Source organism: Trichoderma asperellum, chromosome 3 (genome assembly GCF_020647865.1).
Source record: "Trichoderma asperellum chromosome 3, complete sequence".
In the NCBI taxonomy this organism is placed as follows: Eukaryota; Fungi; Ascomycota; class Sordariomycetes; order Hypocreales; family Hypocreaceae; genus Trichoderma; species Trichoderma asperellum.
Window position 1 is genome coordinate 3,849,974 of NC_089417.1, and position 16,008 is coordinate 3,865,981.

A 16,008-nucleotide genomic window follows, 5' to 3' on the forward strand; every position below is an offset into this window, starting at 1 on the left:
AAAAAGTAAATTTTTACTATTTATAAGCGCAATAAAGGTTGTTATAATAAAATATTTTATTAAAAAATTTATAATATAAATATAAATATAATAAATATATAAAAAAAAGTAAAAGTAAATATAAAATATAGTATAAAATAATATATTTAAATTAATAAAAGGACTACAATTAAGCAACTTTATATATAATTAGATTAGCCCTGGTAAGGACTGATAATAAATAGCTTTATTTACGTCACGGCGCTTTATAATTAAAAATCGGAACTGCATTGGCGGCAAAGTGTGGGCCATGCAGCTACTGTCGAAAACAGAGAGCACCGGTAAGTGTGGGCTATATAACTACCATTTAAGACGGAGAGCAAAAGTAAGAGGTTATAATGGTTAAATGTCGGATGAGCCTTAACCCCAAGAGCAGCTTCCGTAGCTCAGTTGGTTAGAGCTTCGTACTAATACTCCAGCTTCAAGCTAGTGTTGGTAATGCGGAGGTCGCAGGTTCAAGCCCTGCCGGGAGCAGTCCTAGACGCTGCACAAGGGGATCTTTTTGCCAGATACAGTCTTTTTTTGGTGCCTTTTACTGCAGCGGGTACTCCGTAGCTGTAACCCCGTTGGAGTGGGAATAAGAGGACTATAAGGTATTAGAGCACCGACTTTACGCTGCTTTGTATATTGCCGGGAAGAAGAATCAAAAGTGGTAGTGCTACTTACTCTTTTAGATATTACCCAGCAGTATTTATTAAGGAGGTTGGTCAACACGGTCTTTTTACCAGGTGGCTGGCGACTGAAAGAACAAAGAAAGCCAGGATGATTAAATCCGCATGCTTGCTAATATGACAGAATCAAGATGGCACCTAGCCACTTGAGGCCACTGTGGAGTAGTTCTTGTTCGGCCCAGCCCGCGGATGCTAGCAATTGAGTAAGTAAATGAGTGGCTGCATTCGAAACTAGGCTTGGCTCCTGGGAGAGGGGAGAAACAACAAGAGGACAGACATGGGGTACAGACAAGCTAATTGGACTCAGCGCTGGTGGTCAAGCTGTGGCGAGATGCCGTCATGAAGAAAAGAGAGAGAGAAAGCAGAGAGAACAACTCTTGCAGGCAGTCTCGCCACTAAAAACGCTTTGATGAACCCATTTCCAAATCCAACTCCGCTCTCATCACCATCTATGGCCATAGAGAGCGTGGAAGAGTACATGGCGACTGATGCTGTTGCTGCGGTAGCTCATAAACTGACCATATCATCCAGTTAGCCCTGCCCCATTGATCATATTCCCCTGGTCCCTCAGCCGCAGCGCAAATGCGTGGCCCGTCCGCCTTGGTGCCTTGCATTTGATCTTACCGCTGCTCAAGCTTCGTCTCCAGCCACCCAGATTCTTGAGAGCTCCTCGTTGCCTCCACTTGTTCCTCCACCCAGACCTGCAGCTCCCGACCGCCTCTTTGCTCGATCGCAGGCTCTGCGTCCATTCGCCCCGGCGCGCGATCAATTGGGCTCCAATCGCAAGCGCAGACCCTGGCCAGAACATCATCTCACACCCAGACACCCAGGCCGCTTGGCACCCTGGTCCGTGAACGGGTCTTTGGGTAATATACTGCCGACTAGCAGCAGCTTGTGTGCCAACAAAACGACGGAAATCTTTTTTCCCCTTCTTGAGCTGGTATTCGGCCCAAACGCAAAGACCCGGCGACAGCAATCCGCCCGCATCTCTTGGCCGCGCGCGCGCTTCTGCACTGCACAGCCTATCCTCCGGTGACAGCTCGTCACAAGCTCCCCCTTACGCTACTGCTTGCTCCCGGGCGACTCGAGTCCTGGTTTGGCATCTGTTCTGTTTCGTTGTCACTGCGGCATAACATTACACCCGTCCTCTCGTTGTGCTCGCTTGGGTTCGGCGTACGATCGACCTCGAGCATTCGGAGCGCTGTCTCAGGCACCAGCCCATTCTTGGTGCCACTGCTAGCAGCTGCCATCACATCATAACCACCAGGGCGCAGCCATGTCTGCACCGTATTGGGGCGCGCTGCCTCAGCCAAAAGGTGTTCGAAGCCGGCGAGTTTCAGCAGATTACACCCATGAATTCGCGCAAAATGACCAGAGGCGTTCGTTGGATGTCGAGCGTACGCGCAAAGCCAATCGCGCCTCAGTCCAAACAACTTACACCGAAGCTCCCACCGACACGACATTCAGTCCCAACTCGCCGACATCAGCAGCTGACTATCAAGGCCTGGCCCCTAGACCAGCCTCATATCGTGGGTTCCCTCAAGAGCAAGCATTTGAAAGATATGATAGGCAAGATCGACGATCAAACCGAGTCCCTGACGAATTCGAAAGCATCTCACCAGCTCCGCCATCAGTCACGGATACTATAATTCGAGGCCCGCCAACAAATTATCGCGACCCTTACGCAGATGAACCATACAACTACCCCCATCAGTCGACATCGTCACAGCCTGTGCGGAAATCTGCGGCTCAGGCAGAGAGCATGGGCTACGGCGAACACACCACACCTCAACGAGATAGTCAATATGGCGCACCGCAGCCGTTTGTCGATGGTGGGCTCGCCCGAACAGATAGCATTGCTTCTGCTCAACTTCAGAGAACCCCAACGATTGGGCAGAATGAGCGGCGAAAAAAGTTGGCAGACAACCGATCACCCCTCCAGAGGCTTGAGCTGACGCTCGACAGCATGACCAAGGAGGAAAAGAGAGCGCGAGTGGAAGCAGCAGAGCAGCGGGCCAGAGCGAGGGCTGCCAAAAGAGCTGCCGCTGAAGCTGCCGAAAACCAAAACCCGTCTCCGCTCTCAACTCCTACCCAACGACAAAGCCACCGCCCTACGGCAGTCGAGTCGCCTACTGCTGCGACAATATCAAGATCAGTAACACTACGAGACATCACCTCACCTAAATCCTCAGCTACACAATCAGTACAGCCCGGACAGCGAGTACCCGAAGACCAATATTATCGCCAGAGCCAGGATGGCCTTCGCCGATCAAAAACGACGGCTGAACACCAACCAAGGCAGCTACCACAGCCGCCCATCCGTGAAGAACAGCGGCCGAGGCAGCTACCTCAGCCACCTGTACGCGAAGATCAGCAACCAAGACAGTTGCCCCAACCGCCCATACGTGATGATCAACGCAGAATTCATCCTCAAGAAGCCTCTCGTCCTGATGATCAGCGCCGATATTCTAGCCAAGCAGCTCTTCAGTATCCTCAGGCCAGCCCTGATCAGTGGCAGCCTACCTCAGGAGGGGATATTCCTAAGCGCAATCTCAGCTTCCGCGAGCGCGATGTCTGGCGTGAGGCGAAACCTCTCGATGCAGATTCAAACCAGCCTTCGAAAGGATCCAGCGGCTTTTCCCTTACACGCAGCGGAAGTAACAAGCTAAGAAAAGAACCCCCTGCAGATGTCTGGCGTCGCATACGCGCCGAAGCAGAACGACGATTGCCGCCGGAGCCACAGCCTGCTCAAGCTCAGTTTGATGATCCAATGGGGTCTCCGCAAGGGTCCCCACGAGGATTACCAGTAGGAGCACAACAACAGGCGCGCAATAAAGAACTGCCTCCTTTGCCTTTAGCTGTGAATGACCAGATAAATGTCCGGCCAGAGGCAAAGAAGGCGTCTACATCTGCTGCCGAGGCTGAAATTCAGGCTATGCAGCGGCGGGCCACTGAACCCATTTATGCTCGAGAGGAGAGAGGGCTGAATGCTGAATATGCCCCCGCGGCTGCCATTGGCAGGATCATTTACGAGGCGAGTCAAAAGAACCGGGGAGCCTTTCCACAGCTAAACTCTGCAGTAAAGAGTTTGGAAGATCAGACGAATCATGGTCTAATAGCGGAGACACAGGAACCACAACAACCACAACAACCACAACAACCACAGGAATCACTTGAGCCGCCGAAGCTGCAGCAATCACAGGAGCGGCTCGAGTCGCGATTCGCATCCAAGAACCCGGAGGGGCTACATTCCGGCGATGGCTTGAATAACTCGTCCCGGTGGCTGAATGAGTGGCGGAAAGGCACAGTCGGTACCTTATCTGGGACCCTTCTCGACCTTAGTGGTGACCAGCCGGCCGGATCGATGGAGAAGAACAACGCTCGCTTGGACCGAGAGCAGGGAGGCCATCACCGGAGAATTAGCAGCATTACTTCGAGGCCACGCAAGGCTGAAGCATTCGATGGAGAGTACGATGATACCAGTGGCGCGCCCACTCGATTCAAACCGCAGTTATACTTGAAATGTGGCCCGCTTCTAAGATACTGCGGCCTGCGTTACGAACAGGTTCCACCCAGACCTCGAGGGCCAGCGGCCATGCAAGATCGTGAAATCTGGAGAGGAAGTGTTATGATTGTAACCAACGATGCCCAGTCGTCCTATGACATTGCGCCGACGCTTCGGCTATTCGTGCAAGATATCGAGCTGTTGCCTCCGCCTCCCCACCAGGTTAACGGTGAGCTCTCTCCCGAATATGTGGACCCAATCGCCGGACATCCCAAGCTGGGCCGCAGTGGTGAGACCCTGTATGTTCGACCCGTGGACCATCTTGAAGAAGGCAGAGATCTATCTCATGATGAGTCTGAAGAAGGGCTATTTGAGAAATCAAGAAGCCCGCCAGATGAACCTCTGCCACACGGGCTCCAAGACTATCCGGGATCGTTTGCTAGCCGCCGAGCGCGAGCAAACGTTGATGGTGAGAAGTTGCAAAAGTACAAGGATGTGAGGGGTTTCCGCCTTCACGCCGAACAGGGATGTACGTTTTGGCGTTTCAATATTGAGGTTGAGCTTCGCGAGCAGCAACAACGGATCGCATATCGCATTAATCGTGGTCCAGCTATGGCTTTCTGGGTTCCTGGGCGCGGACAAGCAATGAATATGATGTTCTATTCATGCAATGGTTTCAGCATCAGCGTCAACCCTCATGAGATGAGCGGACCTGATCCCATGTGGCGCGACGTACTCAACTCGCACCAGACACAGCCATTCCACGCCATGATAGGTGGCGGTGATCAGATTTACAACGACTGTGTAGCCTACGATAGTCCACTATTTGACCAATGGCTCCAGATCACTGTTCCTGAAAAGAAGCTCAACGCCCCGTTCACATTCGAGTTGCAGACTGAATTAGAGCACTTTTACTTGGAACGATACTGTGCCTGGTTTTCCCAGGGCTTGTTCGGGCTGGCCACTTCACAAATTCCCATGGTCAATATGTATGATGATCATGATATTTTTGATGGATATGGCTCTTATGCTCATGCCGATATGAGCTCACCAGTATTTTCAGGCTTGGGGTGGGTGGCTTTCAAATATTACATGCTCTTCCAGCATCAAAGTATTGTAACCGAGACGGAGAATTCTGAGCCAAGCTGGATTTTGGGTGAGCAGCCAGGCCCATACATCCAAGAAGTCAGCCGCAGTCTCTACATGTCTATGGGTGGAAAGGTTGCTTTGCTTGCCGTGGATACTCGCACAGAGAGGACTGAAGACGTCGTGCTAAGCGAAAAGACATGGGACAAGATTACAAGCAGGATGTATGCGGAGATCAGGAAGGGGCAAGTAGAACATCTGCTCGTCCTTCTCGGAGTTCCAATTGCCTACCCCCGCCTTGTTTGGCTGGAAAATATGTAAGTGACTGATACTTTCCATCTTTGACTCTTTGTATATCTTTTCTTACTAACATCTCGCAGATTGACCTCAAAACTGATGAGCCCCGTTAAAGCAATCGGCAAGACAGGCGTGCTCGGCAAGACTCTGAACAATATCAATGATAACTATGAGATTCTGGATGATCTCAATGATCATTGGACTGCCAAGAACCATAAAAGGGAGCGCACCGTTATAATTGAAGATTTACAAGACTTGGCTATCGACCGGTCTGTGCGAATCACAATCCTGAGCGGCGACGTTCACCTTGGCGCTGTTGGCCAGTTTTATTCTAACCCCAAGCTCGGCTTGGCTAAACACAATGATCCTAGGTACATGCCGAATATCATATCTTCCGCTATTGTCAATCGCCCACCTGCAGACATCGTCGCCGATCTGCTGAATAAGCGCAACAAAGTCCACCACTTTGACAAACAGACAGACGAAGCCATGATTCCCATCTTCCAAAACGGTGTTGATGGTAAGCCTAGGAACAACAATAACTTGCTTCCTCACCGAAACTGGTGCTCTATTCGCCTGTGGACGCCGGGCAGCACGCCGCCACCATCGCCTCCCATGTCCGACCGAGGAAGGAGTCGAAGCCCGGGAGGCGGAAGTTTGCTTCGGAGGCTTTCGTCTAGACGCCGCAGGTCTACCTCGCAACAGCCTTTTGATGTCTCACGTGAATCCGTGAGAGGGCCTCGGCCTCCCATTTCAGGAGGAGGAGGTCTTTTCAAGAACTTTGGGCGACGGAACTCGGTCGATCAACAACGCCCTGTAGGAGGAGGAGTGACTCGAACCATGTCCCTTGGACGCGGAGAGTCAGCGCAGCAGAGTGCTGATATGGCGTACTACGGACAACATGGTAGCCAGAGCCGATTTGATGAGAGCAATATGAGTGGCCAATGGAGCGGCGAGTTTGACGGCGGATACGCAGATCACCGAGCTCAAGGGCAGCCTCGTCCCTCGGGCCTCCGGGGCGGCGGCGGTAGCGATTATGATGAGTTCTCAGCGGGCGATGAGGCTTATTTCACATCACAAGCGCCTCGACGGGCACAGACTGTGAACTATCATGCCGGAGGCCCTTCTGGCCATGAAGTTGAGGACCCGGCAGCAGTCCGTCCGTACCACCGAACGCCTACGGGACTATCACCCAAAGATATGAAACAGGCCGACAGACTCGAAGTTAATCTAGAAGGTGCATTGGACATTGCTTTGAACATGGAAGTAAACGCCAAGGATCCTACCGGAATTACCGTGCCATATCGAATTTTGGTCCCCAAGCTGTTCTATGAATATTCTTCCCAGGACGATCTGTTCCAGGCGGCAGAACCAACGGGAATCAAAAAGTTCCTCAGCTTTAGGAAGAAGCCCAAGGGCCCCGCCGCGGGGCCAGAGCTGGAACCGGAACCGGAGCCGACTGATGAGATGGGATATGACGACGATGAAGTTGACGACGAAAGATACTAAAAGAAGTATATACCGGGGGGTTTTATATACATGAGAGTGGAAGACGTTTTGATATATTTATGTGGCAATATGCGGCTCTTCTTGTTTATGGTTTCTTAAAATGGCCTCGAAGGGCATCATGATCTTGTAATACACCCTTTCCTTTTCTTTTCTGGCGTGTTTATATCTAGCTTGCGATTACTGGTTATCGAGAACACAGACTGGATACCAGCTTTTGTTGATATTAGATTACCTATTTAGACTAAGCAGCACAGGACTGTGAATGGCGAAATAAAGCGCTTGCTAGCGTTTAGATCTTCCTCGCTGACTACATCTATATGCCCCTAGTGCTGCTTTACAACCACAATGGTGCCTGTCTGACAATTAAGCTACAGCAGCAGTATATGGAAGTTGTTGTAGTTGACTGTGTAGCCCCCAGTCATATTCTTGCGACTCCGCCATGAAGATGTCATGCTGCGTCATGCCATGCGCGAGGCTTAAACTCTATCCGTATACACCAAAGTGCAGTCCATCGTGGGCCTCCATAAACCAATTCTAGAAGCCTGTCAACCGGCAAGACAAGCTTGATTCTTCTGCTTGAGTCAACTTATACTCCACAACGACGGCCTGCTTGTGCGAGGAGCCAAAGAACCTCGGTGCCAAGCCAATGACCAATGCCTGGCCAACGCCGCGGGCAAACGTCGGACAGCTGAGATGCTCACAGCGCTAGACTGCATGAGTGTTTTTATGACGTGCCATGCGCAGAACGGGTCCGGCCACCGGTCTGGTTGCCACTCCGGCCGTCCGCACTCGGAGAGGCAGCAAAATTTCAGTGGGACCACCCCACGAACTGGGAGCGGGCAGTGATGGTGTAGAGGCACGGTACAAGAAATAATGGGCAGCATCTCGCTCTGATGACTCAAACCTTCCTGATCTATCCCGCTACGCCCTGTGTGTGATTTTCTGTCCGCGGCTCTCTCGCTCCCTCTAAAAGCGACTCATCCATCCCCTCTCCTCGCCTTTCTCTGTCCATACTCAGCACCTGCTCCGCCCGACTCCAGACAGACAAAGTCGCCACCAAGATGCCGATGTAGGTTGCGCCAACTACCTGTGAACGCTCAATTGAGCAATTCGACGCATTCCGGCTGACTTTCTTGTAGCCTCAAGGAACCGTGGAAGAAGTATAAGCCATTCAAGGTAAACTTTGTGCCTCCAATGCTTCTCGCCTTTTATCTTTTAGCTAACCTGGCCAGCCGCTGCATCTGCCTAACCGACAGTGGCCCGACAAGGTCATCGACAAGGCCCCCCGTTGGTTGTCGTATGTTCCGCGATCTACACCTTCAGGGCATAGGATATTTGCTAATTGTATCGAAGCTCTTGTCTCCGCGATGGCAACCAGAGTCTTCCCGATCCAATGGTACGTTCCTCCATGCCCCAATTGGCCGTCTTACGCGAGCTGGCATATCTGCTGTCTGAGACTGACATGGGCCCATCACCATACAGAGCGGCGAAGAGAAGTGGCGCTACTTCCAGATGCTATGCGGCCTTGGCTACAAGGAGATTGAGGTCTCTTTCCCTTCCGCATCCCAGATCGACTTTGACTTCACCCGCCGCTTGATCGAAACCCCGGGAGCCGTGCCGGACGATGTGTTCTTGCAGGTCCTTTCACCTTGCCGGCCCGACCTCATCCGCAAGACTGTAGAGTCCGTTCGCGGGGCGAAGAACGCCATCATTCACATCTACCTCGCCACAAGCGAGTGCTTCCGGCAGGTCGTCTTTGGATATACCGAGGAGCAAACCCTGGAGCTCGCCGTCGAATGCACCAAGCTTGTCAGGTCCCTGACCAAGGACAACCCCGAAGCTTCTGGAACCCGGTGGCAGTTCGAGTTCTCGCCGGAGTGTTTCTCTGACACAGATCCCGATTACGCCGTGAGGGTATGCCGCGCAGTGAAGGCGGCGTGGGAGCCCCAAGCAAATGAAGACCCAATCATTTTCAATTTGCCCGCTACGGTCGAGCTGTCAACACCCAACGTATACGCGGACTTGGTAGAATACTTCTGTAACAACATTGGGGATAGGGAGAAAGTGTGTGTGTCTCTGGTAAGTCACACCATTCACGTCCCTCATGTCTTCATCGTGACCATGCTAATCATTTGGGCAGCATCCCCACAACGATCGTGGATGCAGTAAGTGTCTCCAATTCCAGCGCCGTTGTCAAGTCACTAACGTGGTACAGGTGTTGCGGCAGCAGAACTGGCTCAGATGGCGGGAGCTGATCGTGTCGAGGGCTGCTTGTTCGGGTTCGTATTTTCTCCCATCTTTATCACTGTAATTCAGGAGGCGATGCTAAATCTAGTAGCAACGGAGAGAGAACGGGCAACGTTGATCTTGTGACACTGGCTCTAAACCTTTACACACAGGGAGTGAGCCCAAAGATTGACTTCTCCGATCTGAACTCGGTCATCGACGTAGTTGAATCTTGCACCAAGATTCCCGTCCATCAGCGTGCCCCCTACGGCGGAAGTCTCGTATGTGCGGCCTTCTCAGGCAGCCATCAAGATGCAATCAAGAAAGGATTCCAGAACCGCCAGCGCCTCGGCCTATCTAGCGAGGACCCATGGCTTGGAATGCCCTACTTACCGCTGGATCCCCAAGATATCGGGCGCAATTACGAGGCTATTATCCGCGTCAATTCGCAGTCTGGAAAAGGAGGGAGCGCATTTATTTTGCATTCGAAATTACAGCTTGACCTCCCTCGCAGCCTCCAGATCGCCTTCTCCAGCATTGTCCAGCGCCGTGCCGAAGAGCTTGGACGTGAACTGCTTGCGACCGAGATCACTGACCTCTTCGAGACAACTTACTTCCTCCATGAGAATCCCCGCTTTGGTCTCGTTGACTATAGCATCACCCCCGACCGATCACATTCTCCCATGCCCTCTGCGCCAGGCAGGACCCAGGATACGAAGAGTTTCATCCGTATCTTTGAGGGCGTCATCCTTCTGGACGGACAAGAGTTCAAGCTGCGTGGCCGAGGCAATGGACCAATCTCTAGCATGGCGGCTGCGCTCAAGGATGTCGGCATCGACCTTGACGTTCACGACTACAAGGAACATGCCATCGGTGAAGGTAAAAGCGTGAAGGCGGCCTCGTATATCGAGTGCAAGCCTGCAGGCAGCAAGCAGACAGTCTGGGGCGTCGGCATCCACGAGGACGTGGTGCAGAGCTCGCTCCTCGCTCTGCTAAGCGCGGCAAGCAATGTAAGTCTGAAATCCTCATGGGTGGTGAAAGAGAGGGACAGCGGTAAAGACTCGACAGCTAACGATGAGACTCTTCAATTTATAGTTCATTACGAGCCGGCGCGGCAGCCCTATCCTGAAGCCCAGCACAGCCGCTGCTCCTCAAGATATACCCAATTTCATCTCTGTCTTAGAGGAAAAAGCAAGAGGTGTATAAAAAAGAGGATGAAAGCCAGATGTGGAAAAAAAAAAGTTTTGCTCTATTTATAGTTGATATCTCCATACTTTACGTTGATTATCATCATCACCGTCACCATCATCGTCATTAGTATTATTGTTGTCGTTGGTTTAAGATGATTATATTCTTACTCAGGCTTGATAAAGTTGGCCAACAGGAAAATTAGGCGGTGAGATGGGGTGTGGTATAAGAGGTTGATAAACAAGGCCAACCCCAGTAAGAGCAAGCTCTCAATTCTTGGGTTAGCCACTTATAGGTACCTACCTATTTACCTGGTATATTAGTAGTAGTTAAGGTTGATGCTCAGAACTACGTGTAGTACCTATTAACAACTGAAGCAACGCAAAATCCGGTGAAACACGCACTAAAATGGCCGATTCGCTCTCGAAGCGCCCGATGATTTCTCGTGCCAGAGAACCTTGTCCAGTTGGCGGCTGCGAAAAGCAAGTCTGTAGTACTTCGGCATCTGCAGAAATGGTATCCAGATTTTCCCAGGTATGCGTGTGACGAGTGCCCAGGGCGGTTTAGAACGAGTGACGAACAGCGCGATCATAAGTACGACAGCTGTGACAAAACCCTCACAAGCACTTGCGGATTGAGGCCTCATGTCTTAAATTACCACGAAAGAGTAAGCATACTAGCATGGAAGTTGCTAAGGACTTCGCGGCAACGTCTCTTCAACCGCAACCACTGTGCCATTGTCGATGCTCAACAGCTCTACTTCATGATTCGGGTCTATGAAATGATGTGCAAGCGTCCTGAGGATCGCCCGGAGGACTGGCTCGGCATATTACAACAGACCCCAGACCCAGCAATAAATAGGTTCCAGAGCATCTTGACGGCCCGGAAGAGAAAAGGCCAACAGCGGAGAGGAATAGAGCAAGTGAAACGAAACGAAGAGGGGATCGAGATTTAAAGAAAGCGGATATACTTCGTACGACACATCTAACTATTGAACGACACTAGATAGGTGTACAGAGGAGAGGCGAAAAAGCAAAGTTGCTTCGTTTGTTATAAGATTTGCCAATTGACATGACGCTGCATGAGTTTAGAGTCATTGCCCAGACACACATATATACACAATCATTTGATGAGTTATTGAACAACGTTGTCAAAGTGACAGAGAAGAAAAAAAGACAGATACATTCCTATCAATGTAATTAATTACATACTGAAGAAAAAAGCAAAAATAAATGCCCACTATCAGAGTCGAACTGATCACCTTGTCATGTCAAGTTAGTACTAGTGACACGCTATACCGCTTAGCCAAGCGGGCAATTTGAGCTGTTGTTGAAGGGCCCTCGCAGTTTAGGGTACATAAATGGAAAACACAATGCTAAAATTTGTTGCGAGCGTCCGTAGCGATTATCCGGCGTGGAACGACCTGCCTAGACAGGTAAAAAATTGACGGGAACAAGAGGGGAAAAGGAATAGATGTAGAACCTGGGGTAGTATGTAGTGTAGTGCCGCTTTATACTGTAGTGTACGAAATATGCGTCATCGGCAGCTTTGGCAGTATGCACGAGATACAACACAGAGCAAATGAGACGTGCCCTCATTTCCGCTGATCGCTCTCAAAGGCTCCATCCACGGCCTCCTGTACTCGCTATCGATTGCAGCTTCAGGGCGCTATTAGGGAGCGAGCTGAGGCGAATTAGCGCGATCCGCTCAGACGGCCGATCGCTGCAGCAGTGCCCCGTTGCATGGAAGTACGTTATTTCGGGGTAATTGAATTGAATTGTCGCCCCCCATCTGGACGGAATAGGCCCGTACCTCTGGTACATGGCAAAACCTCCCATTGATGCCAGATGCAGATGCAGATGCTGTGCTTGTTATGCAGGCTCTTTAATTGAAGCCGCATCTTATTTGTTTTATTCAATTTTCATCAGGCACAAGCTTCATTGGCAAGGCTTGCGGGTGGCTTTTAATTTTCCTAGACTCTAAATCGCTGCTCCCCAGACTATTTAGGCGCGGATTATAGGTACCGACCTCCTAATACTCACTACCACCATACTAGGCCAACTACGGCCATTTGGCGTGGCAATTGCTGTCATCATCTACTGCTGCTGCAATTATATCCCACCACCTCGTCTTGTCTGCATGACCATCTCCCTCGACTCTGTTCCAGCCCAGTTTGCTGCCACAACAAAGGCCGCGCAATCTAACGCCTTCCTCTGCGTGCGGGAGAGCAGCAATTGGGCTCGAAAATGCCCCCCTCAGACCTCTCGGTAGCCGAGGAGATATACAGGGGCGCCGCGGGCCTGCTGCGTCTGCTGTGGAAATGGTTCAAAGGGCCGGGCTTGCACAAGGCCGCCGTCTTGGTCGCCAGAGTGCTGCACCAGATCAAGAGAAATCTGACGGCCAGGAGGCTCCTGAGCTTCCCGCACCTGCTGGCCTTTTTCTGGATGATCCTGCTGCTCTGGGGCGAGCGCTGGATCTACACCAACCATGTCAACGTCTGTGACTGGAAGAGCTGGGAGAAATGGGTGAGTTTTTGCTGCCTCCATTGCCCTCGGGACTTCTGCAGTGTAGCAGAGGCAAAAAAGGCCAATCGCTAACTCTAACAACAACAGCCCAAAGGCGCAACTCCCCATCATCTCGTCCTCATCGCCGATCCGCAAATCCTCGATCCTCATACCAACCCCGACTGGCCGTGGGCGGAACTCGCTGTCGTCGTAGCCGTTACCGATCGCTATCTCAAGCAAAGTTACAATGCGCTGCTGCACAAGCTGCACCCGGATAGCCTGTTCTTCCTAGGCGACATGCTGGAGGGCGGGCGAGAATGGAAGACGAGGCAAGGCAGCTTCGTCGATCCCAAATGGGGGGTCCGTTCACGCACGGCAAAGGAACAGAGATGGGTCAAGACGTGGCATCGCAAGTATGGCGACGAGTTTTGGCTGCAAGAATACCAGCGCTTCGGGAATATCTTCTTCAACGATTGGAATGTAGCGGGGAGCAAGCCAGGTCCATGGCAGAGAGGCCGGAAGTTCGTGGCGAGTTTGCCTGGGAACCATGACCTCGGCTTTGGCGCCATGGTTCAGGAGTCCGTGAGGGATCGCTACCAGGCATATTTCGGAGAAGGAAACCGAGTCGACGTCGTAGGCAACCACACCATTGTCTCGGTCGATGCCGTCTCTCTAAGTGCGGGGACGTCTGAGCAGAAAGACAAACACGATCTAAGCTCCATCTACAAACCCGTGCACGAATTCCTCGACGGAGTCCAATCTACAAAGCGAAAGATGGCGAAGAAAGAACTGAACTTTTGGTACGGTGTGGACATGGGGCCCAAGTTCAAGCATCACGTTGAGGACCTGGAACACGCAGACTTGACCCGGTGGTCGAGAGACCCTGGGCCGGGGGCTGCTGACTTCCCCACGCTGCTCCTTACACATGTTCCTCTCTACCGTCCTCCTGGGACTCCCTGTGGGCCACAGCGTGAGCACTGGCCGCCGAAGAAAACGCCCAACCCCGACGGTAGCTTGGACACCAGCAACTCCATCTCGGTGGTGGCTGGATATCAGTACCAGAACGTGCTTTCAGAAGAAGATTCAGTCAAGCTGGTCAAGAGTGTCGGCAATGTCGTCAATGTGTTCTCCGGCGATGATCATGATTACTGTGAGCTCGTTCACTCCGACGCCAAGGAGAACGTACGGGAGATCACTGTTAAGACGATGAGCATGTCTCAGGGTGTGCCAACTCCGGGTTTCCTCATGGTTAGTCTCTACAACCCAATCGACAAAGACGGCAAGCCCCTACCAGACTCGCCCGGGCAGACGGTTCAGACCCATCTTTGCCTACTACCAAACCAACTCGTCAAGTACATGAATTATATCGCCTTTACCCTCTTCTCCCTCATTATCCTAGCCGTCAGGGCGTTCTTCGTCCCTGTCCTCAACCTCACCCCATTTGCGCTACCGCCTGAGCGAAGGAATACGTTCCTTCCCGTCTACAAAGAAAAAGTCGAACCACCAATCACGCCGTCGTCTAGCTCAAGCAACGGTGGTGGCAGCAGCATGCGCTGGGCCGGTAAGAAGGGCAAACACAGGCAACGATGGAGCATGGCCGATGGGCCGCGAATCAAGATAAACCAAGACTACTACGACGGCGGTAAGGCTTGGAAGACGACAACGGGCAGGGGAGAGAGATTTTCCGTCAAAGTAATGGCCACGGAGATGTGGACGACAGCGTGGCGAGTGACTTGGATAGCAGTGTTGATTTGGATCTACTTGATACGGAACGGTTAGTTCAGAAAATAGCTTCGTTGGCACAAAGAACGGGTGTGCATCAGCTGTGTTTGTTTTTCTTTTCTTTTCTTTTCTTTTCTTTTCTTTTCTTTTCTGTATATGGAAGGCTTGCCGATGCTACTGTTACTTTTTACGTACTACTACTACTACCACCACCACCACCACTACCACTCGTAATTACCTATTGATATGTATGGGGGGAGGAAAGCATGTTAGCAACTGGAGACATTAGCATTGAATCAGGATCACGGCTGGCTAGAACAGGTTCATACCACAGCATTAAAATAATACCGGACTTTCTTATTTATCATTATCCATTTCACCAAAATTAAAAGCTTATAAAAATGTTGTAAACCCACGTTTCGTTCCCCCACAGCATATCACGACAAACAAACAAATCCAACTCACCTCACCTCGCCCTCCTCCCAACCCCAATCCTCTCCTCCCTCGTCCTCCTCGTCCTCCCCTCCCCATCATCCTGCACCCCCTCCATCGCCTGCGCCCCCAACCCAAGCCCCCCCATAGCAGCCGTCGTCTGCTGCGTTGCCGCCTCCCCAGCACCACCCGCGTTCGACCCCGTTGCCCCAGCAGAAGAAGAAGAAGCTGCTGCAGCAGCAGCAGCAGCCGTAGCCCTCGCAGCGACCTCCGCAGCACGAGCCTGTTGAGCCGCGAGGAGAGCTTCGCTGGCGCGACGGTCCTCGTAGGCGGCGATGTCTTCGGCTGTGATTTGGAGGGTTGTCGGTGGACGGCGGAGCATGTTTTTTCTTTTTTTCTTTTTCTTCTTCTTTCTGTCCTTTGTTTTGTTTCCCCCCTTTCTGTCTGAGTCGAATGAGAACTTTCTTCTTCTTCTTCTTCTTGGTTTTCTTTAATCTAGCGGCCACTAAAATGATTTGAAAAGCTTTAGGGTGCCTTTCCTTTCAATCCGTCTTGGCTGGTCGTAAGCCTTGCTTGATGAGTGCCCCCCTTCCTTTTCGTATTACCTCTGAGGCGTTGTTGTTCCCTTTATGCTACCCCCTGCCTTTTGTTTATCCTGTGTGAAATAAACTGTAAATGAAATGAGAGAAAATTTCACTTGTTATGATGTATGAATTTTCAAAGGTAGTTATCGTAGAGAAGAGAGGGTCTGAATTCTTTTGGAATATGACTATGCGTGTGAGATGGGATAAGGTAAGTGAGATGCACGAGTCAAGGAAAGATCCCGCCT

At 51.3% G+C, this 16,008-nt stretch overlaps 4 protein-coding genes and 1 non-coding gene across 5 annotated transcripts; 4 read left to right on the forward strand and 1 right to left on the reverse strand.

Moving 5' to 3' along the window:
• The first annotated feature begins 414 nt into the window (after positions 1-414).
• On the forward strand, positions 415-513 carry TrAFT101_005856. Its single transcript has one exon. It is a non-coding gene; the product is annotated as a tRNA-Ile (tRNA).
• Positions 514-1,241: 728 nt separating this feature from the next.
• Positions 1,242-7,477, forward strand: TrAFT101_005857 (uncharacterized protein). Its single transcript, XM_066127602.1, has 3 exons — positions 1,242-2,624; positions 2,676-5,618; positions 5,682-7,477. Exons 1-3 carry the CDS (start codon positions 1,987-1,989, stop codon positions 7,105-7,107), a joined length of 5,007 nt encoding a protein of 1,668 aa, XP_065983714.1. The 5' UTR covers positions 1,242-1,986; the 3' UTR covers positions 7,108-7,477.
• Positions 7,478-7,962: 485 nt separating this feature from the next.
• TrAFT101_005858 (uncharacterized protein) lies at positions 7,963-11,758 on the forward strand. Its single transcript, XM_024905598.2, has 9 exons — positions 7,963-8,176; positions 8,247-8,283; positions 8,340-8,404; positions 8,461-8,503; positions 8,590-9,186; positions 9,248-9,272; positions 9,323-9,386; positions 9,446-10,343; positions 10,429-11,758. Exons 1-9 carry the CDS (start codon positions 8,169-8,171, stop codon positions 10,537-10,539), a joined length of 1,848 nt encoding a protein of 615 aa, XP_024760366.1. The 5' UTR covers positions 7,963-8,168; the 3' UTR covers positions 10,540-11,758.
• Positions 11,759-12,464: 706 nt separating this feature from the next.
• Positions 12,465-16,003, forward strand: TrAFT101_005860 (uncharacterized protein). The gene is made up of 2 exons (XM_024902539.2): positions 12,465-13,046; positions 13,134-16,003. The coding sequence occupies exons 1-2, from the start codon at positions 12,768-12,770 to the stop codon at positions 14,802-14,804; spliced, it is 1,950 nt and encodes a 649-aa protein (XP_024760368.1). The 5' UTR covers positions 12,465-12,767; the 3' UTR covers positions 14,805-16,003.
• Positions 15,094-15,950, reverse strand: TrAFT101_005861 (uncharacterized protein). Its single transcript, XM_024908158.2, has one exon. It carries the CDS (start codon positions 15,559-15,561, stop codon positions 15,214-15,216), a length of 348 nt encoding a protein of 115 aa, XP_024760369.1. The 5' UTR covers positions 15,562-15,950; the 3' UTR covers positions 15,094-15,213.
• Positions 16,004-16,008: the final 5 nt, after the last annotated feature.

Excerpts from the sequence above, each read along its gene's own strand:
- TrAFT101_005857 (XM_066127602.1), top strand. The coding sequence starts at position 1,987 with ATGTCTGCACCGTATTGGGGCGCGCTGCCTCAGCCAAAAGGTGTTCGA. Across the intron at positions 2,625-2,675 it reads CAGAATGAGCGGCGAAAAAA|CATGACCAAGGAGGAAAAGA; the intron begins GTTGGCAGACAA and ends GACGCTCGACAG. Across the intron at positions 5,619-5,681 it reads CTTGTTTGGCTGGAAAATAT|ATTGACCTCAAAACTGATGA; the intron begins GTAAGTGACTGA and ends AACATCTCGCAG.
- TrAFT101_005858 (XM_024905598.2), top strand. Across the intron at positions 8,405-8,460 it reads AAGGCCCCCCGTTGGTTGTC|CTCTTGTCTCCGCGATGGCA; the intron begins GTATGTTCCGCG and ends ATTGTATCGAAG. Across the intron at positions 9,273-9,322 it reads CCACAACGATCGTGGATGCA|GTGTTGCGGCAGCAGAACTG; the intron begins GTAAGTGTCTCC and ends AACGTGGTACAG.
- TrAFT101_005860 (XM_024902539.2), top strand. The coding sequence starts at position 12,768 with ATGCCCCCCTCAGACCTCTCGGTAGCCGAGGAGATATACAGGGGCGCC. Across the intron at positions 13,047-13,133 it reads GGAAGAGCTGGGAGAAATGG|CCCAAAGGCGCAACTCCCCA; the intron begins GTGAGTTTTTGC and ends TAACAACAACAG.
- TrAFT101_005861 (XM_024908158.2), bottom strand. The coding sequence starts at position 15,561 with ATGCTCCGCCGTCCACCGACAACCCTCCAAATCACAGCCGAAGACATC.